This window comes from Manis javanica, chromosome 8 (genome assembly GCF_040802235.1).
Source record: "Manis javanica isolate MJ-LG chromosome 8, MJ_LKY, whole genome shotgun sequence".
Classification (NCBI taxonomy): domain Eukaryota; kingdom Metazoa; phylum Chordata; class Mammalia; order Pholidota; family Manidae; genus Manis; species Manis javanica.
In genome coordinates this window covers 31,125,300-31,149,900 of record NC_133163.1, presented here as the reverse complement: position 1 = coordinate 31,149,900, position 24,601 = coordinate 31,125,300, and the positions used below count along the sequence as shown (strand labels likewise).

Genomic DNA, 24,601 nt, shown 5'->3' with positions numbered 1-24,601 from the left:
CCCACCTTTAATTTGCAGAGATTTTGCTAATCCCCCCTGGCTCCTCCATGGTATATACTCCAAGTAAAGAGTGAGTCAGTTATTTCTCCAAGGTCCCTTTCTGTACCTCTGTTTTTAGAATCTCTCATGGAGCCTGGTCTACAATTGGTGTCAACTTGGAGACCTTGTCACTCAAATGACAGGTTAAGCATCATTCTCATTCAGGGCTGAGAGCTGGGCTCAGGGCAGGGGTGATGGATGGCAAGTATTCCAGATGAAAGGGACTGTGTGGCTTCCAGCCTCAGCTCTCATGGGGATCAGTACACCTGAAGGAGTTTTCCTTCATTGCCCCAAGCCCGGCTGAGGTGTGCAAGGCTTGCTATCTTGGGATGTTTACTTCTGATCACACGACTTTAATTTCTTCCCAGCTACCTTTTTTTTTCTCTTCTCCAGCACTGAAGGAGAGGCTGGATCAGTAGATCTCTCAACATTGGCATCAGATGGCAAAAGTCTGATTACCTACTAGCCAAGACTGGGTTTGAGAGGAGACAGGTTGCTGATGACCTCCATGGGCTGGCCTCTGCCCACACTGGATTTCCCTGTGGAAAGGCTGTCAAGCTGACACAGTGCCTGCTGCTCCAAGCCCATAAGGGGCAGCTCTTATGCCCTCTGCATGCATATTGCTGCAGCTTTCTGGTGCTCTGAGCCATGCTGACTAAGCCCGGCATGTCGATACAGCAGCTTTGCAGATCTCAGTTGTAGAAGGAGTGTGCGTGAGTGCGTGGGCATGCACCATATCTACCCCCTTTTCACAGTATTACTCCATCTGCTCAGCCTTGTGCCCTGCTTCGGGGCCCCTATTCTAAGGTCTCTGAAAAAGAGTTTATCCAGGGAGGATATTAAACTAAGGGTCTGAATCCCTGCCATATTCCCATTTCTAAGGACTGGAGCAGAAATGGGGTTTTGGGACCTGGAAAGCCTCCTAGTCCTAGATGCTTGAGTCCCCAGTGTTATTAGTAACCACTACTGTTTTATACTTTGTTCCTTTATTCAGCAAATATTGAGAACTTAAGTGCCAGGCTTGTTAGAGTCACTGAGGATCCAGTGACAAGTAAAACAAGAAGAGCCCTAACCTGGCCTCTGGGAACTTACATTCTAAGGTCCTTGGCCTCTTTTTATAGAAATTACTTTCAGGTGGAGGTACAGCCTCCCAGGGGAGCCCAGACCTCTAGAGGCTGGGATGCTGTCACTTCTGCAGGGGAGGGAAGGCAGGTGGCTCCTCCAAACATCCCTGGGTGACATCTCCCAAGGGCAGAGCCTCTAAGAAAAGACCCTTGGAGGAGGCTGCCTGGGATGAGCAAAGCCCACTGACGAGTCTTGATCCCTGTGCCTGGTATCTTTGTGAGGCCCCCAAAGTACGGGTGAGGCAGCTCAGAGCTTGCCAGGCCACTGAGAGTAGGTTCATTCACTCACTGCCCCTGGCCTGAGTGAGTTCAGCCCCAGGTGTGGCACAGCGGCCTGGAGGGACAGGGATTTCAGCATGTGTGGACAGGCCTCAGGGCCATATCTGAACCACTCATCTCCAGCTTTGAGCCCCATGTAGTTCCTGTGGAAAATTGTCACTCCCAGGTCCCGATGCACCCATGCTATGCCTGTGGAAAGAAAGCTGTCAGATTCAAGGGTGGGTTATTCTAAGATTTATATGGAAAAGCAATGGGACTAGAATAGCTGAAATAATTTTTAAAAAGAAAAAGTGGAGGTATCACTCTATCTGATTTTTTTTTAAACAGAGATCTTTGTCCTCATGACCCATTATGAATTTTCAATCCATGCTTCCCTTTGTTTTTCTGAACAAATGCTGTGACTCCCCCTTTACTAAATGTTTGTTTCATTTCCTTTTTAAAAAATAACATTTTTTTAGAGCAGTTTTAGGTTTATGGCAAAATGAAGAGGAAGATACAGAGATTTCTCATGAATCTCCTGTCCCCACTCATGCACAGCCTCCCCCATTGCCAACATCCCCCAGAGTGATTCATTTGTTACGATTAATGGATCTACATTGACACATCATTATGACCCCAAGTCCACAGTTTACATTAGGGTTCACCTTGGTGTGGTACATTCTCTGGGAAAGGACAAATGTGTGATGACATGTATCCACAAGTATAGTATCACACAGAATATTTTCACTGTCCTGAAAATCTGTGCTCCACTTCTTCATCCCTTCCCACCCCACCCCCACCCCAACCCCTGGCAACTGCTGATTTTTTTTTGTCATCTCTGTAATTTTACCTTTTCCAGAATGTCACATAGTTGAAATAATATTCTGTTTGATTAAGACTTATATGCTACAATAATCAAGAAAATGTGGTATTGGCCAAGGGATAGACACATAGATCAATGGGACAGAATAGAGAACCCAGAAATAGGCCTACTCAGGTATGACAGACTTTTGACAACTATGTAAAAGCTATTCAGAGGAGGAAGAAAGTCTGAGAAAATCTTCAAAACCTGTAGCTAGGTGACCCTTAAACTTTGGTATCTTAGAACACACACGGGGCCCAAATAATTAAAAACTTGATAAATTGGGTTCAAACTAAATTAAAGGCTTGCTCTGTGAAAGATCCTGTTAAGAGAAGGAAAAATCCTCAGACTGGGAGAAAATACTTACAAACCACATACTGGACATAGGACTTATTTAGAACATATAGATAACTCTCAAAAACTCAGCAGTTGAAAACCAATTCTGTTTAAAACTGGGCAAACTAACCAAATAGACATTTCACCAAAACACATGCAGAGGGCAAATAAACACACAAAGAGATGTTCAACATCCTTAGCCATAAAGAAATGCAAACTAAGTTCATGATACAGTATCACTACACACCAATTGGAAGAGCTAATATAAAAACTAGTGACAATACCAAATACTGGTGAAGCTGCAGTTAAACTGGATCTTTCCTGTATTGTTGGTAAGGATGTAAAATGATACAACCACTCTGGAGAATGCTTTGAAAGTTTCTTAAAAACCTAAACAACTAAACATATACTTACCATATAATCTAGCAATTGCACTTCTGAGCATTTATTCCAGAGAAGGGAAAACTTATGTCCACACCAAAACCTGTGCATGGATGATCACAGCAGCTTTACCTGAAATAGCCAAAGATGGAAACAACCCAAACATCTCCCAGTGGGTAAAACAAACTGTGGTACCTCCCACACCATGAAATATTATTCAGTAATAAAAAGGAACAGATTATTGATACGTGCAACAACAACTTGGACGGGTCTCAAGGGCATTGTGCAAAGTGAAAAAAGCCTATCTTAAAAGCTCATATATTGCATGATTCTATTTACATAATATTCTAGAAATTACAAAATTGTAGAGATGGAGAAAGGACTAATAGTTGCCAAGGGTGAGAGATGATGTGGAAGAAGGGAAGTGTGATTACAAAGGGGTAGCATGAGGAAGAGCTTTGTAGTGAGGCAATAATCCTGCATGTTAAGTGTGAATCTACAAGTGGATAAGATTGCTTAGAGATGCATCCCATCCCCTGCCCCCCACAGTCACATGTAAAACTGGTGGAATATGAGTAAAGTCTGTCGATTATGCCAATATCAATTTCTTGATGGTTGTATTGTACTGATGTTACCTATATGATTATAGTTAACTTTGCAATTATGTTAACTATAAAGATATTACCACTGGGGGGAACTGGGTAAAGGATACATGAGAACTCTCTGTATTATTTTTTGCAACTTTCTGTGAATCTCAGTCACTTCAAAATAAAGAGTTAAGAAAATTAGCAGTCTTCTGTGGGAACCCAGACCTTCTGTGTGAACAGAACCTGCTGCTGCTGGGGCCTGATACTCTTCCCCGCCTTCTCCCCTCTCCCCCTACCTCTCCCCCTTCTCCCCTCCCTCCCTTCTCTCCTTCCTCCTCCCCCCTCTTGTCCTCCTCCTCTTCCATCTCTGGTCCACCTTTTTCACCAGCCCCATGTTTTTGCTCTTGTTCAAGGGAATGTGGAGTTTGAGGATGTGGGGAACTGCTTGCCAAAAGACATCTTTAAGCTTGTTTTCACTTCTTTTGGGGAGGAGAGTGCATGTGGATAGATGGAATGTAAAACATTGATGTCTTGTTCTGGAAAGGACCTGGAGGGTCCAGATAACTTCTGTTGTCAAAGATCAGAACCAGGACAGCTCACCGTACATTTCTGAGCCTCATTGGTCATGGGACCTGCATCTCAGGAAATGCTGAGCTTGACTAAAATTCCATCTTTCTCCTGATATGATTCGGGCCAGGTTCTTAAGGGACTTTTGCAAAACTAGGCACTGTTGTCTTCCTGTGATGCGTAAGTCATCTCTACTTCCACACTGGGTCCCTGAGTCCCATGCTGAGGGGGTGACTCTGGCATAAATGTATGTGGTCTCTTCAAAAACAAGAACCTTCTAGCACTTCTACCAGGCTGAAGTTTATCTCCATGTCTTTGTAAAAGATGGCCAATGACAGCCTAAAAGAATACGAGAGGGAAAGTGACCAGTGATGAACATCGTTTTGGCAGAACCCGAGAACTGGAGCGACCTGGGATCATTGAGAGACCTTCTGAGTCTCAGGATGGGGGTGGTGGTTTCTTTTTTCCTCACTCTTCAAGGCTCCTCAGTCTCGGAGACCCCAAGAGATGCCATTAATACAGATTCCTCCTCTGGCCCCTTTGACACATTTGCTTTTGAAGGACCTGGAAGAGAAAGCTCTTTGTATGTGGTCAGAATAAACTCATTGTACACCCAAACAATTAACTCCTCAATGGACTGCCAGCCCCTTGAAAGGCATGGCCCTGCTTCCCTGGACCTCTTGGGTTCTATTCAGTCCCTTAAGCACACCAATGTTTTTGGGTTTTTGTTTTTTTTTTGTTTGTTATTCTGAAAAGTCTTTCCCTGAGAATAGTCAGAGGGCATCAACATTGTCCTCAGCCCAGCATTTATCTCCACTCACCAGCAAATGTCAATCAGGAATCAAAAAGCCAAACAGAGGAAGCTTTGAACGGTGTCATCGGGGGTCGAAGTGACTTCCAGCTGTCTGTGCGTGGGCCAGGCCTTCTCGCAGGGCAAGGAATTGTGCTGTCACACAAACCCACTGTCTGTAGAGGCTCACAGAGCCTGTGTGGGGGCTGAGACTTTCTGGGGCTGCACCTGCACGGAGGAGGCCTGGTTGGGGGCTGGGGAATCTTGGAAGGCTGAGAGCTATGGCTCTGAGTCTGGGCACTTTCCAGAGCTGCTCACTGCCCCTGGGGCCTTTCTTGTCCTGAGGCTCCATCTCTTTTTATCTGCCTGGTGACTTCCTCTGCCTGTCCGGTAGTGAGAGTAGATGAGGAAAGCCACCTGCCAGAAACACTGAGTGTTGCAAAATGTGGTAGTGCTATTATTATTGTTGATCTTGACATCATCCTCTAGAAATTCTCTCAAGTTTGCCTTATTTTTTTTAAGGTTTCCAAACTTACATTTTTCTCCCTGTAAGAAAAATGTTAATCTTTGGATTGGCTTTTTTCAGTCTGCTATCATCTTCTCTTTGGTCTGGAAGAGATTATGATATTAAAGAGAAATTAAATCTTACTATTTGAGGTCCAGAAGAGTCAGCAAGAGTAGGCAGCAGGCCTCAAATTATCATGTGCATAAATATAAACTGAGGTTCAGATATGTTTTTCTCTAAGATTTATGGAAGAGTCTCCCCCAAATTAAGGATCACTCAAATAATCTAGCTGCTGCTGCCTGATTACTGATCTGTGGTGACTTGAGCACTACCTCCCTTTTATTTTACCAGCTTTACCAAAGTATAATTATATACCATAAAATGTACCCATTATAAATGTACAATTCCATGCATTTAGGACATTTAGAGAGTTGTACAGCCATTACCAGAGACTATTTCCATCACCCCCAAAAGAAACCCATTTATAGTTATACCCCACTCCCTCCTCCAGCCCTAGGCAGCCACAGATCCACTCTGGCTCTCTAGATTTACTGTTACTAGGTTTCATCTAAGTGGAACCATATAATATATAATATTTGTACCTGCTTTATTTAGTATAATGCTTTTGAGGTTCATCTATATTGTTACATGTATTAGTAATTCATTCCTGTTAATTGCTGAATAATATTCCATTATACAGATATATCACAATTTATTTATCTGTTCACCAATTGACAAACATTTGGATTATTTCCAGTCTGAAGCTATTAAGAAAAATGATTCTATGAATATTTGTATACATGTCTTTGGGAGGACATGTTTTATATATATACAGATAGATGGATTCCCAGAAGTGGAATTTCTGGGTTGAATGGTAAATTTATGTTGAACTTTTAAGAGAAATTGCCAAACTCATTTCCAACATGGCTATCCAATTTTACACTCCCATCAGCAATGAACAAGGGTTTCAGTTTCTTCACATCCTTGCTAACACTTGGTATTTTCTATTTGAAAAATTTTGGCCATTCTAGTAGGCATGTGGTCATTTTAGTTTGCATTTTCCTAACAACTAATGATGTTGAGCATCTTTTCACATACTTATTAGCTGTCCATGCACCTTCTTTGGTGAAATGTCAATTAAAATATTTTTCCCATTTTAAAATTACGTTATCTGTGTCCTTACTGAGTTGTAAGGTTTACTTTACTTTTTATTTAAAAACTTGGTTAGGATTTTAATTTTGCAAAGCCAGTTTTAAAGGTAAGCAGTTGGGTAAGATGATTAGCACTCAAGGTATTATATCTCCTTAAAGAAGCTTTTCAAGTCTTTTATTCCTACACAATGTCCTGAGGCTGGGGAGACAGGCATTCTTCATCTTTAGAAGGGGATATACTGCCCAGAGAAGAAAAGTGAGGGGTTAACCTTAGCCAACTTACTAGATATAAAGCTTGGATCTGGAATGTAACTTAACTGGAGACTGGGAGGCCAGGGGAACAAGTGGAAGCTTTTCTCTCTCCCCAGGGCCCAGTGTGGGGCCTGGTGTTGCCCCAAGGGCTGATGTGGATGTTGGACCTGAGCCTTGGACCTGTGTTTGGGAGAAGGGTGCACTTGTTTGCTGGGTTGGGAGCCAGGTGCCTGGAGATGATGACCAGAGGGTCCTGTTGGCTTTGGCTTGGGTTCCCATCATTTGGACATGCTGGATTCCACAGGTGGCTCTCCTGGCAGCAGGGCACCTTGTTATTTTCTCACTTCATAAAGATTTCCATCTAGGGCCTCCATTGTGACAGTGCAGCTGTATCTCTTCACCCTCAGTGACCCTGCCTGCAGGAAGATTCACTCCCTGCACATGGCTTCATGCTATGTGGGCTTTGGGCCCTGCATCTGGGTAATTGTGAAGGTCCTTCACCTGCAGAGGTGCAAAGGTTCTCCAGGGAACTTGGAACCCTGCTTGCTTTCCTTGAGCAGCAGGCCTTCTTTGGTGATCACTGGACCTGATGGGCAGTCCCAGACTCTCATCTGGTTGATGGGAGAAATAAATAGAATGTTTTCTGTTATTGTGCTGCAGAGAGAAATACAGCTCTTAGAGTATGGGAAGATTTTAATTGAATATTAAAATATTGCATAAGCCATTTTTCACTTGGTTCCTGTTGTTGTCCCTCTGGGATGTCTGACTTCTCACTTTCCCCTTGTTACCCTTCAGACTCCTAAAATGAAGTCACACTGTGCTGGGCAGTTTAGACTATGAACTCTGCATCCGGCAGAAGCAACCAAATGTGCATAGCTACTGCCAAAAGACTTCATTCAGTGGCTCATTGAGTTCAATGGAAAGAGGTGTTAATACAGTCAGGGGAAGTGATGCTATTTTTAAAAAGACATTGTGTGGTTCTACTCTATGTTTATTCTCCCTCAGTGACTTCCAGATCAAACCTAGATGGTTTTGCATCAAAAGATGCCTGTTCTGGACTCCAATTTGAGGCAAATCAATATCCAGCACGGCTACTCCTCTCCTCCTGCTGTATCTCATTCCTTAGGATGATGGGCAGGTAGTTCAGGATCACTTCGGCCCCGGTGGGAGTTGGCTCTCGGTGTCAGCACATGAGAATAATAGCAGGGTTCAGTGTCACACAGCTGTCGGGTTGCTGGCCTCAGCTCCAGCCAGAGTTATAAGTCTCTATAGCTCTCCAATCTTAAGATCCAAAGGGTGGGGTGCTGGTGCAAGAAAGGAATAAGGACTTTGTGTTCTTTCCCCTCCCCCTGCTAGGATGTAGGGAAGTTGGCCAAAGGTTCTGGGAGCTCCAGATTGTCAAGGGTTGTTTTTATTGATCTGACCAGTGACACAGAGACTCTGAGAACTTATGTTCTCCATAAATATTTAATGAAATAGGTAAAGGGCATTAAGATGTACAATCTTCTAGTTATAAGATAAACAAAGACACAGGGATATAAGTGCAGCATAAGAAATACAGTCAATAACATTGTAACAACCACATGTGATGACTAGACTAATTGTGGTGACCATTTCATAATGTATGTAAATATTGAATCACCATATTGTACACCTGGAACTAATACAAGTATGTCAATAATTCCATAAGTAAATAAATTTCAATAACTAAAAGTAAAAAAATAAGGACAATTTATAAAATAAACAAACAAATAAATGATGATTAAAATGACAAAAAAAAGTAGTTATGCCCAGGGAATATAGCGTTCAGTGCTAAAAGACCTCTGGGGGTCTTGGATAGAGAGGGATGGTGTCATTATCAAACTGTCTGAGACCAAGTGTTCTCCTTCCCTCCCTGACTGAGGGAGAAAACAGAGAAATCTCTAAACTATGCCTTCTCAGTGGGGGCAAGGACATCTGCTCCCAGCTTTCACTAAGGAGGCAAAAATTAGTTTTTGGGGTTGGGGGAGCAAAATTAACTCCTGCTTTTTTTTTTAAACATAGAAAGCATAGGTATCAACAGATATCCAGTGTATCTGTGTTATTAAAATGTCATTAGGAAGGCGAAAAAGTCTAAAAATGCTCCTTAGATGGACAATAATGGGAAAAAAAAGTTGAGAAACACTGCTCTAAGCTAAGGTTTTAGGATTCTGATGAAAGTAATGCAGAGTCTTGAGAGGCAGACAAAGTCTGCAGTCACTCCTGACCTGCAGGGGCTCTTACTCTGCAGAGAGCTGCCAGCGCTACTAGAATGATAAGCATTATGGCTTTGTTGCTGGGAACTCCATGCTTCCACATCTAGGTTAGACATTTCAAAGCAAACCCAGGTTGCAATTTTCCATGTGCCCTCCCATTTTGCTTGCCCCCCACCTCTCACTGGGAGTGGAGTTTGTGCTGTTTCCTAGTTTAAAGTGTCCTAAGGATTCCCGATTCCCTTCAATTTCATGTGCTGGGGAGAGGATGGTCCTTTTTGCCTTCTCTTCTTTTTGGATGAAAATGGAGAAATAGCTGGGAGTTTGGGAGGTGATAGCACCATGGTCTCTTGTTTCCCTTTGCTCTTCAGTGAGGGCCACTAGAAAAGCAGTAGGCTGGTACCTTTCACAAGAGGGCAGGAGGGAACTGGGACACACAGAATTGGATGCCGCAAGGTGTGTGGACCTTATCCAACCTGCCTGGCTACAACTCAGCTGCCGGGGAAGCTGGCCTCGCAGTTTTCCCGTGGGGAGGAAGAAGGGCTGACAGGGTCCCACTGGTACATGCAGACCCATGGGGAGGGTCCTCCAAAGCCAAGACAGTTTCCCTTAGTTCCTCCCCTGGTATGGCAAGCACAAACCTGGATTCGTCTTAAGGTTGGTGTCTCTCTGTGGTTCTCTCTTCCTTCTTGTTCTTTCCTTCATTTCTTTCTCTTTGGCCTTTTGGATGGGATTTGGCCGGGCCATGTGTAAACCCCAAGCATTCAACAGTGCCGGAGAGTAGATAGTATTTACCTCAATAATGGTAGTCTCTTTTCGGTTCTTTTTAACCCTCAATTCAGATGACGGGTCCAAGCCAACACCCACCATGGAGACTCAGCCGGTGTTTGATGGAGACGGTAAGCTTTTGTATTACTTCCGACTTGCATCCTCCATCCGTTTTCAGATTTGGGAGGTCTTTCCTTCAAATATTTATTTAAGCTTTGTTATTATTATTTTTCTTTTCTAATTTCAGTTTTTCCAAGTTTAAGCTGGGTTGTTTTAACCTTTTAAAAAATGCAAATCCTCCCAGGAACTGGTACACTCTCCACTTCTGGAGAGTTTGGAAGGGCTCTCTGTTCTAGCCAGGCTTCCTGCCTGGCTGCTGATGTCCAACAATAACACAGCCTGGACGGACCCTTCAAGCTGCCCAGACCAAGGAGTCGGGGCTGAGAAAGCCAGTCAGGCGGGCAGTGGCCCTTCGGTGAATGGACCAGCACTTACATGTTCTTGCCCTGTGCGCAGCATTGTGCTAGGCCTTTGGGGAGCAGAGGAGAAATAGATGACATGAAGCCTTTGCTCTCAAGAGAGTGACCACTATTGTGTTTGTGTGTTAATTATATGGCCTCAGTTTTTATGGTAATAGACATTTATGGAAGAAAGAGATCACAGTGGTCTGGGAAAAGATGGGACCTGGGCTGGATCTTAAAACTAGAGGGGAGGAATCAGGGTATTCCAGGTAGGGGGCCTGGCATGGATGAAGGAGGAAATCTGGTGGGGTCAGGTGACAGTGAGGGAAGTGGCAGGAAAGAGACTGGTTAGTGGAGCTGGTTGGCTAAGTTGGACCTTGAGAGCTGAGTCAAGATGTTTGGAAGGGGAGAAATTTTAGGTCATGAAAAATAGTGGTGACTGGTAGCACAATAGAGGCTGGATGTCCCTGGAGGGATGAAGAGTGGACAGGAGGAGCCTGGGGTGAGGAAGTCTGGCCTCAATTTGAGTCTGAGCTGTCCGGGGCCTACAGTCTTCAGTGTCTTTGCTAAGTACTCCAGGTTCCCGTGAAGAGGAACAGGAAGCTGGGCAGAGTGGGGTTTCTGGAAAGTCTGACAGTGAGGTTTGGCTCTCTGTGCAATGTGCAGCCACCTTTCAGTTGAGTGAATCCAGGCCTGGATCGTGAGACTGGGTAGTGAGACAGATGAATAAAAAGAAATTATGCCATTGGTTAGCACTGTGGCTAGGGAGGTTCCTAGCACAGGCTCAGCTCTAGATAGAGGGATTGAAATGTGAGCTATCCTTTGCAACTGGCCATTTAGTAGAACATGTGTTTGTTTGTGCCTACAAGTTCAAAAATTTCTGTGATCCACAAAGATCCTGGATCATTGGCAAGTCTGGGACATAGGGGATTGGGTAGGAAATGGAGACCGTGTTAGCTTGGGATGCCACTCCAGCACCCCTACTGAAGTCACTCCGCAGGCTGTTCAGGGTCATCTTGGATTCCCGCATCACCTGCCCCCGGGTCCCCAAGCCCTGAAGAGCCTGAGGTACCCTGGAGCTGCCTGGAGGGAGTAATTCAGCCTCTGGCGACTGAGAAACCATTCAAAAAGGTGTTGAAGCACACATTAGACCTGCTCTTTTCTTTCCCATGTGGAGCAGAGTCTCAGCAAGCTGCAATCTGTTGTGGCTCAACCATTTCCTCCAAAATGGTCTCTGTGGTTTGTTTGGCATTCATTTGTTGATTTATCCCCTTTAAATCTTCTTCCAGGGAAGCAGCTGAGAGACTTGGCTTGGCCTTGTTCCTCACCTCCTGGGATAATATTTTTATTCCTGGATGGAGCGGCTCAGTGCCTCTGGACTCTGACCACTGTGTCTCCCAGCACAGGAGGCCCTAGCTGACTCCTCTGAGCTGGTGGGGACAGCAGCTTCTGTAGTGAGGAAGGGAGAGGACGTTGGGACAACGTGGATGTGGAACAAGGGAGATAGTTCAAACCTTGATGCCTCAGGCATTTTAAAAAAGCTGTTAAAAAGTCTAAGGGTTGCACTCCAACTTAAATATAAACTCTCTTGCCCAGACTTTATTTTTTCTCCCTTTTTCTTCTTTTTTTCTCAGAAATTACAGCTCCCACACTGTGGATTAAGCACTTGGTAATCAAGGACTCCAAACTGAACAACACCAATGTCAGGAATTCAGGTAAATGGTTTGCCTTGGATTATGTGTGTCCTCTGTCCGTGGTCGCCCCGTGGTGGCTCCAGGCCTACCTATTGTGTGTGCTTGGGTAAGTCATTTCACCTGTCTGGCCTTCAATTTCCAGAGTTGTAAAATGAAGGATTAGATGAGTTAATCCCTCCCAGATTTAATTTTCTTCAATTATTACCTCAGGGATCATCTTTCATGCATAATTGATCCTTTATGTTAAAAACATTTTGACTGTATGTTTTAATATTTTAATTGACGTTCCATATGCTGTACTGAAGAAGTTAAAAGAATTGCTGGGCATAGCAAAGTTGGATTTCAAGCCTCAAGAGACTTTATTCTGTGTGTTTTTAAAGGCTCCAAATAGTTTATAGTCCAGTCTTTCCTGGTCTCATCTTCTGAGGGTTTTGTGAGTCTCAGGTTTTGTCTGAAACCTTTGTGGAAGGTGATGACTTTTGAAGGGTAATCAGATTTGTAGGGTTATTTGTAGAGTTCATTTGCCATCACTGAAGACCAGATGCTCATCAACAGGAAAATACATTAACACACACCTAACCTGTATCTCTGCCTGGCAGGTACTATCCTTCTCTTAGCCTAAGACTTCACTGTGAGAAATGCCACTTGGCATAATTCATGCCAGGTTGTTGAATTTCATTTCAGTTCTGTCATTTTTTCCTTATAGATAGCGAGGTCTATACACAAAAGACACACCCCTTGGAACTAGTAGGCAGAGTTTTACATGGCCATTAAATAAATGAGTGCGCTGCGACTGGCTCCCAGTTGGTCTAACTGTATGCCAGCATCTTTCACCTGGAACATTCACTTGACATTTAACAATTGCTTCTTTTCTATCTACCAGTGATTTATTTCTCTGACTAAGTTATAAACTCTGGGCTGGGCGTGGGGGCAAAGGTTTTATTGCCTGTTGTATCTGTCCTAAAATCTAGCTCAGTGTGTCTGATTGCTTGGAGATGGATGGAGGAGCAAAGGTCAGCATCATCACTGTCAGTACGATCAGAATCATCGCTGCGCTCCTGGCTAGCCCGTGTCAGGGCCTGTAAAACTTCCCAGGTTCATCTCATTTGCACTTCGCCATAACGTAGCGTTACCATCCTCATTTTACAGAGGAAGAATTGGAGGCTGAGAGAGAGGGGAAGTAACTTGTCCTGGTCACAGCTAGGAAGTGGCCGGGCTGCAGAATGCTCTCCGTCTTTGGGAACAGAGCGCCTGCCTCCTTAGGCTGTGTTCTGAGTGTAGTACCATGGTGACATCATTAGCTGGTGATGATCATTCCTACACCCCTTATGGAGTTTCCAATTGGATGAGTATATGGGGATGTATTGAGAAATGGTTTCTAGGCAGGTGCAACCACCTTCTTTTTGTTGGAGTGGCCCAGCTGCCTTCATTTTTCCCTGGCTGGCCCCAGTTATGTCTGTAAGTTTATGTCTGTAAGGTTTGTATATAGGACAGGAGAGTTCAGGGAGAGCTAAAGTTTCCCTGGGAGAAACTGAGGCAAGTGATAATTATCAGAGATTGATACCTTAGGAATTTTCTAGTAAAATTAGGACTTTCTCCATCATGGTCAAGTGGTACTACTGACTGAGTACCTGTCAATAGTTTTTGATGTAATTATGAATAAAAGCCATGGCATTACAAGGGCATACAGAAGGGGTTGGCAAATGGCCATCTGCCTATTTATGACAATGCAGTTTTATTGGAACACAGCCACACCCATTTATTTACATATTGTCCATGGCTGTTTTCATGCCATGACGGTGGAGTTGAATAGTTGTGACAGACACTGTCTGGCCTGCAAAGTTTAAAGTATTCAGTATCCAGCCTTTTACAGAAAAGTTGGTAGTCCCTGGCAGATGGGATTGAAAGAGCATTTGGATGGGCATGTGTGTATGGGGGTATCTTTCTCACGTATTTCTGGCCCCTCTCATAGACCAAGCAGAGGCAGGGGCCGTGCCTCCTGAGATGCTTCCCAATATGCCCAGGGAAGCAGCAAGAGCACAGGAACTCTGGGCAGCTCCCGGACCTCCATGCCATCTCATGTGAGCCTTTGCAAGCTCCAACATTCTGTTTGGTGTATGCCCTCACACATGAGTCATCCTGAGGTTTGAACTTCACAGGCAGGGGGCTAGGGAACCTCTTGTATATAGAAGAGAGAGACCTTGTGATGGCAACAGCCTGGGCTTTGGTATCAGACAGACCCACAGATCTGGTGTCCAATGCTAGTTTCCCACTAAGAGGCTGGGTGACCTTGAGAAAGTTCATTAACTTCCCTGAACTGTCATTTCCTTATATATGAAACAAAGTTATTAGTGCCTTGCAGGATTTTCCTGGGGATTCAACAATATATATAAACTGCCTAGCATGTAGCATGTACACCATAAATGATTTAAAAAAGCCAGTGCCTACTCTTAATGGGTTTGTGCTAGCCACTTTTCATGTTATCTCACTTGGCTTGATTAGAAGTCAGATGCGCTTTGATGATAACTCATGCCTGGGCAGCTGCCTCTGGGCTTGCTGAAAGATTCTGGGTCAGGAGAGTTCCAGCCCAACATCTCTGGGGAGCTAGGAGTAGGGCTCTGAGGAGCTCCTTTGGGCGAGAGCTCTCCTTGTCAGCTCTCTTGCGAAGGCACAAAAGCCATCCCGGTTTCTCTTACACCCCAAACATCCTTCTTTCACACTCAGACCCTGTGACGCCAGGTTTGTTTTCTGGACTGGGGACTGTTGATGTTGGAAAGGTTCCACTGGGCAGCTGAAGTTTTGCAATAACATGACACATACGCCTGCAGACTTATCCTGTCTCCTTCTCTCCTCCTGGATGGAGGTTTTGATCCTTGTTTTTAAGGTTTTTGTCATGTGTTCCCCTGGTCGGAGCTGTCTTTGGAGCACTTGGCAGATGCAGTGCTGACAGGTTTGCCCTGGGGCTTCTCCTTCATTCTAGCCTCCACTGCACCAGTTCTTCTTGCATTTAGGGGAGACACTGCACCTGGTCAGCTCACACCCTAGAACTTGAACTTGAGAGTAGGCATCTTCTCACACATGAGTGTTAGCTAGAGACTCTGTTCTGCTTTGGTAAGAAAATACGAACTTGTGCTGTGATTTTTTTTGTGTCAGAGGCTAGCTACCAAGGCATAACTAGAATAAAAAATAATTTTTAAAAACCATCTACATTTTATAGAAGAGAGTAAAGAGCTTGAAGAAATGACAAAAACTAGGCTCATCTCATTCTTCATTCCATACTGTTTCTATTTTTACTATGTGCAAATGCTTTTCTACAGCTGTGATTTATAAAAGCCTTCTTTTTTCTTTCTGTATGACAAAATTCCATGCTTTTTTGGCAAAATACTATCTTTTAGGACATATGGTCCTGTGAGCCTTTACTCTCCTATTTGTGCAGTCTCACAGTGCCCCCCAGACCCTTCCCCTCTGCCCCACGGGGTGAACCCTTGGAGCCTCTAGCAGGGTGGTTTGACTTCCCTGCCTCCTTCCCCATCTCTTTTCTTTCCTTTATCACCATCTTTCCTAGTTAACTTCTTTTAGGATCTGATCTGGGCCTTCAGGAAGGCCCCAGAACCTGGCGTGCAGGTTCAAACCAAATGGGCTGTGTTTTTCTTCCCTTGCATCTGTGCAGCTACCTTCCTGCTGTGCGTCACCGAATGCAGCAGCTCAGGGTGACTCTGCTCCCTGGAAACGGAGCTATCAGCAGGGAAACAGGTGGAAATGCATTCCTTGTAGGTTTTGCCATGAAAATGACCCTCTGTCCCCTTATACACGAGTGTTTGCCTAACTTGGCATCCATGTCACAGGTAAGCCCTTACCTGCCAGTGCCAGAGCATTGCTCCTGTAGGTCTGCTTTGGGCCCCTTGGCCACATTTTGGGTTGCTCTTCCTTCACTGGGGAAGCTCCTGCCAGTATAGCTCCTATGGCCAGGGTCTGGGGTCACTGAAGCAACTGCGCCTCCTGGCCAATCCTCCACCCTCCAAACCAGCACTCTTGGCTTGCCCAGGAATCACGGGGTGATGTAATGACCTGAGCCCTGGAAAAATAAACAGCTCTCAGGGAAACCAGCGGTAGCCGCTGGAAGCAAATACCCCACAGCCACCTGGAACCATGCACATGACGTGATTAGAAGGAAGAATGAGTAATCCACTAATGCAGCTGAGGACGGGTCTGGGCTTGTGTGCATTTAAAATATCTACATTAAAACAAACCCTTGATGCTTATTTCTATAACTGGCCTTCTGGATATCTCCCCACCTATCCTATGCAGGTGTTTTAGTCAGTCGTGGCCAGTAGGTTGGAGCTGGGGATGGGAAAGGTGGTCATCTCTATGGCTGTCTCCATGGCAACAAAGTCCTCTCTCAAACTTTCCCTTGGTAGAGAGGAGCTGTAAACACTTTTGGAGGCTCCAGAGAGCCCAGCCCCACAGCCCGCTTTCACCTTGTTTTCAAATTAGCTTTCCTGGTTGCCTGGCTGCCTCGCCCATAGTGTCTGCTCGGAACGTGGAGGTACAGTGGTGGGCTGCGAGGGGTGTTGGAGTGTGAAACCACCTCTGGGACTTGCTCCACCAGCAAAGGTTTTGTTTTGGTAGGTGAGTTTGGGTGCTCTTTGGTGTTGATAGCAAAACCGCGTGGCCCTGTATTTTCCTTTTGCCCTCTGCTGCTAAAAAACTAAAATCAAAGGTCTTCCTGAGGTGTTGTAAAGGGCCTCTTCCAATTTGCTAGGAGTCAGCTACAGTTTCTGCTCTGGTCTGAGGGTCCTCATTCTGTATTTATTTGTAAAATGGCTTTGGAAGTAGGCAGGATATATGTTTTATAAACACACTCACGCATGCACCATTAGTGCTTTGGGGAATGAAGAGTAAAGTTGTGACACATTATTTGACAAATTAAGAAAAATCTCTCCCATCTCCTCTTTGGCCTATGCACCCTCCTTCCTTCTCATTTGAAATTTTGTTTACTAGCTCTTGTCCATAAAGGTCATGTCAGTGAAGTTACTGAGAAAAACTAGAAAGAAGACATCTTGCCACATGTTAGTACTTGTCATTGCAAACCTGCTGCGGAGCGTTTCATACTCTTTGTGGTGGAAAGGTCATATGAGCTCACTGAGGGCATGAGTCAGTAGGAATGGAGCCTTTATGAAAGTTTGAGGGGATGTGAGTCAGTGATGCTTTGGGGGAAAGGTTTTTAAAAAGTGCCTTCTGCTATATTGGGATAATCCATACTAGAAGAAACACCTTCTGTAGAATTTATATCCTGTTTTCCTACACTCCTTGGTTTCTGTCTGTGTGGGAAGGAAGAGGTCACTGCTTCAGACAATGGTGAACCATGCTTGGCCATTTTCAGTTCCACAGAAAAAAATTATTTAGACAGGCTGGTTGGTTTGTAATTTTCCTCTACACCTCCTCACCCACGACACTGCATCCCAGCAACAGTCCCTATTTACAGAGCCTGCTGCAAATACTCCTTTGAGGAGGTGCTCTCAGCTAGTGCTGGAGATGCAGGCTGGAGATGGGGCCTCTGGGCCACACAGCAGGACCATGAAGAGGAGAACCTGGGAGCCCCCAGCAGCCTTGCACTTTGCTTAGCCCCTTCCTGGTGCTTAAGTCCTACCGGGATGCGCGAAGCTGAGTTTGGACTGGATCCCGGAGCTGTGGGGAAGGGCACCTGATCCTGTTGAACTGTGAGATTGTGAGCATCATCTAGTACCACTGCTTCATTTTAAATGACATAAAGGAGCCCAGGCTGGTTAAGGCCTTGTCCAGGGTCACAGGCTCTTCGATAACCATTATGTGCCTAGGCCTCTACATGGTGCTAAGTAGGCCAATAGAGGAGATGCAAAGAACATCTAAAGATGTTGGTGACCGCTGGACAGTGACGTGCCAAAGGGAGGGGGCAGTGGTGTTGGCCACCCCAGTGGGGAGAAATATTCTATCATTGATACTATTTTGAGATGCTGGCATGGTGATCATAAAAAGTAGACTGATTCTTAGTTATATTTTTATTCTTTGATTTACTTACAGTGTGCCCCTTGATTGCCTGCACCTGGCGTGGGCTGTTTCCACTTCCCTGCTCTTGATGAGCCCTGGCAGTCCAGGTGGGGAGACTAGTTATTCACAGGGATGGGTCAGGAAGCCTGGGCTTGTCCCACATTTGCTGCAGACACTGCTACCTTAGACCAGCTAAGACCTTAGACCATTTATTGACTTACGGTGGGGCTGGGTTAAATGCTTTATTTATACTATTGCATCTAACCCTCATAATGACCCTATGAAGTCTGTGTACTATTGCTGCACTTTTATGGTTAAGGAACCTGGGAATTAGAGAGCTGAAGTAAACTGCCCAAGGTCACAGAGCTAACAAGTGGTAGAGGCTGATCCATCTGAGCCCGAAGCCCCCGCCCTAGGCCACCATGCCACCGGCCTCCATTCCAGCTGTCAGTGACTTCCCCAGAACAGTACCAGAACCTTCCCTGTGCCAGGCTCTGGGTGCAGTTGCAGGAGCAGGGGTGCTAAGCACTTACTCTTGCTGTCAGCCTTGCCAAAGAAGCCCAAGTATCTCCACTGCCCCCCAACTCCTGTTCCTGGAGCACCTTCCCTCTGGCATTTGGGAACAGCCATCCACCGAGCTTCTATGCCATCTGCACTTCTTCTGGCTGGAGCTGGAGACCGTCTCTGCCCTTGGCCACTCAGCTCATCAGAAGGGGTGCCCTCCTCCATGGAAGTGATACAAGGTCCCTTTGTGGGTTCAGATCAGGTGATGACATCCTCATTTTCACTTCGTCTGGCTGCCTGCTGTACCGGGAGGAGGGCCTTTAGATTACTTGAGACGGGGAACCCCATCTTCCAGTGGGAGAGGTGACTGTTGGGGGCATATTCTGTTTCTCTTCTGCCCACGCAGCTCTACTTGATACACACCCGAGCACAATTTCAGGGATTAACTCTTCTGTTTGTTAGTGAGCCTGCTTCTTCCCTGCCTTGACAGGGCCTCCCTTTTTAGCCTTATTGTCTGCCCTCTGTTACCAAGGGCATCGTGAACAGTGGTTCTATGGGCTGTCCTCTTTAAGGGTTCTTGGAGTCCCTGGATGACCCTGAGACTCAGCAGTTGGTGATGGCCAAGTGTCATTTCGGTGCTGGGCATGATGGAAAGCCCCTGGTGAAAGGCAGAGCCAGCCCAGCAAATGGTGCTTGGAAAAATGATCCTCCAGGGGCCACTTGGCCCCTCCTGTGAAAAAGTGCAAAGTCCATAAGTAAGAAAAATAACCTCTTTACATAGTTGGCTTGAAACCATAGGTGCTAAACCTCGTGTGGCTAAATAAACAGAAAAGGGTCTGCTCAGCAGTATACCATAAATCACTCCTGGAGATTATGGCCTCCAGTGGCTCCTCCTTTCCTGGAGGCCACATCTCCAGCCGCTGAGCCAGCCCTTCAGAAATGAGAGAGTCAGGCGCCTTCAAGCCTGTGCTACTTGTCCCTCCTTTTGTTTCCGTAGTCCTGTCCTCAGCCAGATTCTCTGCAACCGTCTGAGGGCACACACTCGCACACTCACACACTCACCCAGAGAATCTTGAGGCAGGAGCCACACAATTTCTTATGCCTCTGGAATTTCATGTTGTGATTTAGGTCAGGTTGTTTTTAACACACAGTTTGTTATTTTGGGTTCTTGCTCAGCATTCCATTCATTTTTGATAAGAGACTAGGTGGGTGTGAGCTATTTGAAAGGATTTCAGGATAATTGTAGGCGACACAACACTAGTGTTTTCCCTAATGTTCTTGGCCTGGTGGGATGATTCCTCCTTCAGTGAAACCTAAGTAAGCTCCTCTCATTTTTCAGGTGGGTAACCTTTTATTGAGTTTCCCCCTAACAAAACCCAGCACTTGGTAGTCTGAGGGCTGAGTGTAGCATTTACCAGCGTGAGTCAAAGGGACAGATATTCTTTTGTCAGCCTCTAGGGTCTGATCTCCACTGTGGCATTTGCTCAACAGTGGGTGGCTGCATCCCTCATGTGTCAGGCTAGAACAGAACTCTGTGGCTGCGGATAGCATAGCAGGGATGTGAGCAATAGAGGGGTTCTTGGACTGAATACTCTATGGATCCTTTAAACCCGAGATTCTATGGTTCTCTGAGCCAGGGGTCAGAGACGGGTGTGGTGAAAGATTGGGAAGGAAGCGACAGTCCTCACTTTCAGGAGCTTATCGTCTAGTCATGGTGCCAAAGGGAAAGGGTAGAGGAGGGGAACACATACACAGTCTTAGACTCAGCCGAAGGAGACATCACTCTAGGCTGGAGCCTCAGGGGAAGCTTCAGGGATGGAGGAAGGCCTGGAACAAGGGTAGGTTAAGGTCTCCTGGCTAGTTCTTTCTTTCTGCTATGTCTTAGAAAACTTGCTTGACCTCTCCAGAGCCTGACATGGAGCAAACACCTAATACTAGCCTGCGGGAGGAGCTGGGTCACTCAAGGTGCCTGACCTCGGCCTCCTGTCTGTGTGCCCTTGTGTGTGAGACAGCGTCCCTCGTTAGGGCTGAGACTCCAGGAGCAACCTCCTCTCTCTGGACATTGCCTTGCTCTCTGTCAGCTTCCCACCCAACTTTTCTCAAGTGTAAGCAGCTCTTAGTCAGGATGGCCTGAGCAACTGCCCTTAAATACCAACCAAGGCAGCCTCCACTGGGAGGAGGTCTTCTGTTTCTTTCTCTGGGAAGATTATATCATTCATTGAAGCCTCTTCCCAATACATGTTTCTACGGCCTGTGACTCTTCCCATTATTCTGCATATGGTTTTCTGTAGCACTGATCTTTTTTCTTGTTCTCATTCTTCATATGGACCTTGTGATGGTTAATGTATGTGGCAACTTGGCTAGGCTATGGGGCCCAGTTTAGTTAAACACTAGTCTAGATGTTGTGTTGAGGATATTTTTTGGACATGATTAACATTTATAATTAGTTGATCTTAAGTAAAGCAAATGACCCTTCATAATGTGGACAGGCCTCATCCAATCAGTTGAAGGCCTTAAGATCAAAAACTGAGATTTCCTGAAGAAGAAGAAATTCTGCCTCCAGACTGAAACACAGAAATCCTGCTTGAGTTTCCAGCCCACTGGCCTGACCTATTCATTTTCGACTCAAGACATCATCTTACCTGAATTTCCAGCATGACAGCCTGCCCTACGGTTCACACTTGCCAGCCCACAAGATCGTGTGAGCCAAATCCTTAAAATAAAGCACACTCTCTCTCTGTCTCACACACACACACACACATACACACACACACACACACACACACACACACACACACACACACACACACACTTTCTTTAGAGAACCCTGACTGTTACTGCCCTTTTCTGACCACTGCCTTCTCTCTCTACCCATCTCCCCACTGCCACCATCACCATGAGGTCCACGGCTCTTTCTCCAGAGAGTTCTGATGTGACTACCTCACCAATACCTGCTGACTCAGGGGTTGAGTTTCCCAGAATTTCAGCTTTGCTCTCTGCTCCTTCCTTCAGCAGCTCCTCCTCTGGAAGGCAGCACCAGAAAGAAGGACCAGCCCAAGCATGTGAAACTCAAATCTTGTAATGTTTATGTTTGTTGGCCATTTTTATTAAAAAAAAAAAAAAGTAAAGAAGAAGTAAGAAAAAGATGATAAAGGAGAAAAGGTTCCTAGGACAAAAGGATCAACTCTGGGCTAAAATCAAGATTGGGGATTAGCTGAGGCTTTAGGTTGTCTATGCTTTCCTTTGCTTCTAATCACCATGAGTAATTGAGAGGCACAGAGGCACGGACTAGCTGCAGCAGACAGAGCCGTTCTTTATGCTTATCCTGTCTTGGCTGGACACGTAAGAACTGATGCCCTGAGTCTGCAGAGGGTTTATGCTCATCTGGTTCAGTCTTTCCCTTGTTTCCCTCCTTGCCCACTCCCACACCACTCAGTCCTGCCTTGTTCTGGTGCTAATGTGTTGGTGGTAAAGAGGGCTGGGTTTTCTTGCAGCAAGGGCTGGACTGGGTTCTCATTTCTTCCGCAGGATACTTCTCTGTTGTGTTCCTTCTCTTAGGCAATCAGAGATTTCCAAGTGAAACTAACCATGCATTGCCTTGTAGAGAGTGACCTGGCTTTCATTTCTTTGCACCACCCTGGAATAGGATTTTAGGAGTGGGTGTGCATGAGTGTGTAAGAATGTGTGGTCATGTGTTCCCATGCCCCTCTGGACAGCCCTGATTGCTCCCTTTCCCCTGCTGTTTATGTCTTTCCAGCATTTACAGATGGTCCTGGCCTGTTCTCATAATTATCAACCAAATCTTCTAATCTTGTCATTCCTTCCTGCACTTTGTTATGCAGAGATTGAATATTTTAGAACAGGGAGTATCCATTTCTGGGGAGCTCCCTCTCTCAATAGTCATGAAGAATGAATGGTCAAGGGTGATGAAGAGACCCTTGGAACTGACCTTTGTCTTTTGTGTCCAGCCAGTCTGTGTTCCTGGGCTCTCCTCTCCTCAGTGAGGATCATAACACCTATCTTAGAGGCTTGTGATGAGTTGGAAGTGAGTTAATGCAAGTAAAGTGACCAGTACCAGGCTTGGCACATGGTAACCACTTAAATAGATGTTAGCTAGTACTATTCTTTTCACTGTTCTATAATGGCAGGTGAGTTACAAATTTGACTTTAAGGTTTCCAGTTCCAAGGCAAAGTGGGAAAAATATTTGGGTACAAGACGTGTCATGTGCTTAAGCTCAGAAAAATCTCTGGTCCAGCAGAAGCTGTGCTCTGCCAAATGAACACTTATATGTTTTTACCCACTTGGTTCTGAACACAGCAGATTGTGGGTGGTCTGCAAAGGGACTGACCTGGAGGAACTTCACACTGTAACAATAAATGTATTTTTCCCTGAGAGCGAATGATTTGAGGTGATAACTTCTGTCTAGAGTTTAGCAAGACAGGCTCAACTCTCAGATGCCCTTGACTGGGGTCCCAGACCTCCATTCTTCAGGCTGAATGAATGTGGGAAAATCTGGATCTCTCCAAAGCTCAGCTTCCTTTTCTACATCACGGGCATAATAATGGTGCCCCCCTTACACAGACAAAGAAATTGGGCAAGTAAAGCTCTGCGTCTATCACTACTCAGTGAATATCTGCTTTGACTATTATTGATATAAAGATGGTTGTAAGGGAGATTTTCTCTCTGTTTGAAGACAAACTCCCTATAAACTCTTCACGAAAGGTTAGTGTTATTATTAAAAACTTTTCTTCTCTCTTAGGGGAGCACCTGGGCTTGCAGGGACTGTCATAAAACAATAAGCAGGCAAGCCAACAAACAAAAAACTAAAAACCCTGTATTTAAGCTTCTCTCTAATTCTATGCTGGCCCCTATTTTTCCAAATTAGCAAGCTTTATCATTTGTATGGTTTTTATTCTCCATGGAGCTTGGCACAGTCGGTATGGAAGCTAGCTGTAAACATTTCAGAGCAGCCTTCAAAAACTTCCAGAGATCTGTCAACAGCCCCCAAAACATGGGTTCTCACCTCTTCTTAGATGGCTGTGCTCCCCCTATTTCTGCAGTTTCAGGGTCCCCAGTGTGTGAAGTCAGGTCCATCATTTGCTCTACCCCTGGGGAAGCTTTTTCCCCTTCCCTTTGCTTTTGGGCTGATTTCTAGCTTTAGAATGTTGGCCTGGAGGGTCTCAATTTAAAGCCTCTCTCAGAGGTTGTTACCTGAACGGGGTGCCAGTAGAAAGCTATTTTCTTTTGGTTTTGCTCCTCTGTTGCCTTTTTCGTGGCATGAAATATAAAGCAGGGAAATAAGGCTATTGGATTGAGGTTGGGGAAGCTATTGAAAAACTCTCACATAATCCCCTGGAAGGTGCCATGGCTCCATCCCAGCCAGGGGCCAAAGTCAAAATTCTGGGTCTTCAAACCAGGCTTCACTAAGCAGTTCATATTTCTTACTTAAACTGCCTCTAGAGGCCATCCTGATGGTAGTTATTATCAAGTTCAGAATTCCTAATCTAATGTCTATCAACTCTTTTAAACTCCGGCTCCTCTAGCCAAGGAGATTCTGTTCAGTTTTGCTGTGTTTGCATTATGAAAACAATTGTATATTTATTTTTTCATTTTGCAATTCAAAACTATATTTTAATAGGGGATGTGCTCTACATACCTGCCTCCTGACCCTCAGATATTTTTATTCCTCCAAGGAAATAGTCCCCTTTCCCTGCAGTGAGAATCACCAGGCTCTTACTTTGCAGCACTTTTCCTGGGACTGAAACAAAGACTCTTTTTCCATCATCTGACTTCTCTCTAAGACGGCCTTGAGCTGCGTTGCTTCGCTGTGCACACTTGCAATTTGTTTAAACATCTGTACTGTCTGTGCCATTAACAGAGCCATGATTTCAAAGGGTTTGGCTCCTTTAGAGTTGGGTTGCTGTTATTTGGATCACGTGGGCTGCTGTTTAATGAGCAACATGAATGTCCAGGTTGCTGATACCAGATTTCTGGCTCTCTGGTATTTTTGGAACACACTGTGAAAATGTCATGGGATGCCCATGACTGTATTCCATCACCTTC

General features: G+C 45.2%; 1 protein-coding gene across 7 annotated transcripts in view; it reads left to right on the top strand.

Moving 5' to 3' along the window:
• Positions 1 to 24,601, top strand: part of SMOC1 (SPARC related modular calcium binding 1) — a 138,371-nt gene that overhangs the window by 89,584 nt on the left and 24,186 nt on the right. For 5 of the 7 annotated variants that reach the window (XM_073242209.1, XM_073242211.1, XM_073242212.1 and 2 more), the window contains exons 6-7: positions 9,893 to 9,982; positions 11,947 to 12,027. In XM_073242209.1, the coding sequence (XP_073098310.1) occupies positions 9,893 to 9,982; positions 11,947 to 12,027 (171 nt within the window). The remainder of the gene's footprint in view (positions 1 to 9,892; positions 9,983 to 11,946; positions 12,028 to 24,601) is intronic. The other 2 variants (XM_073242210.1, XM_073242208.1) reach the window with 1 other exon arrangement.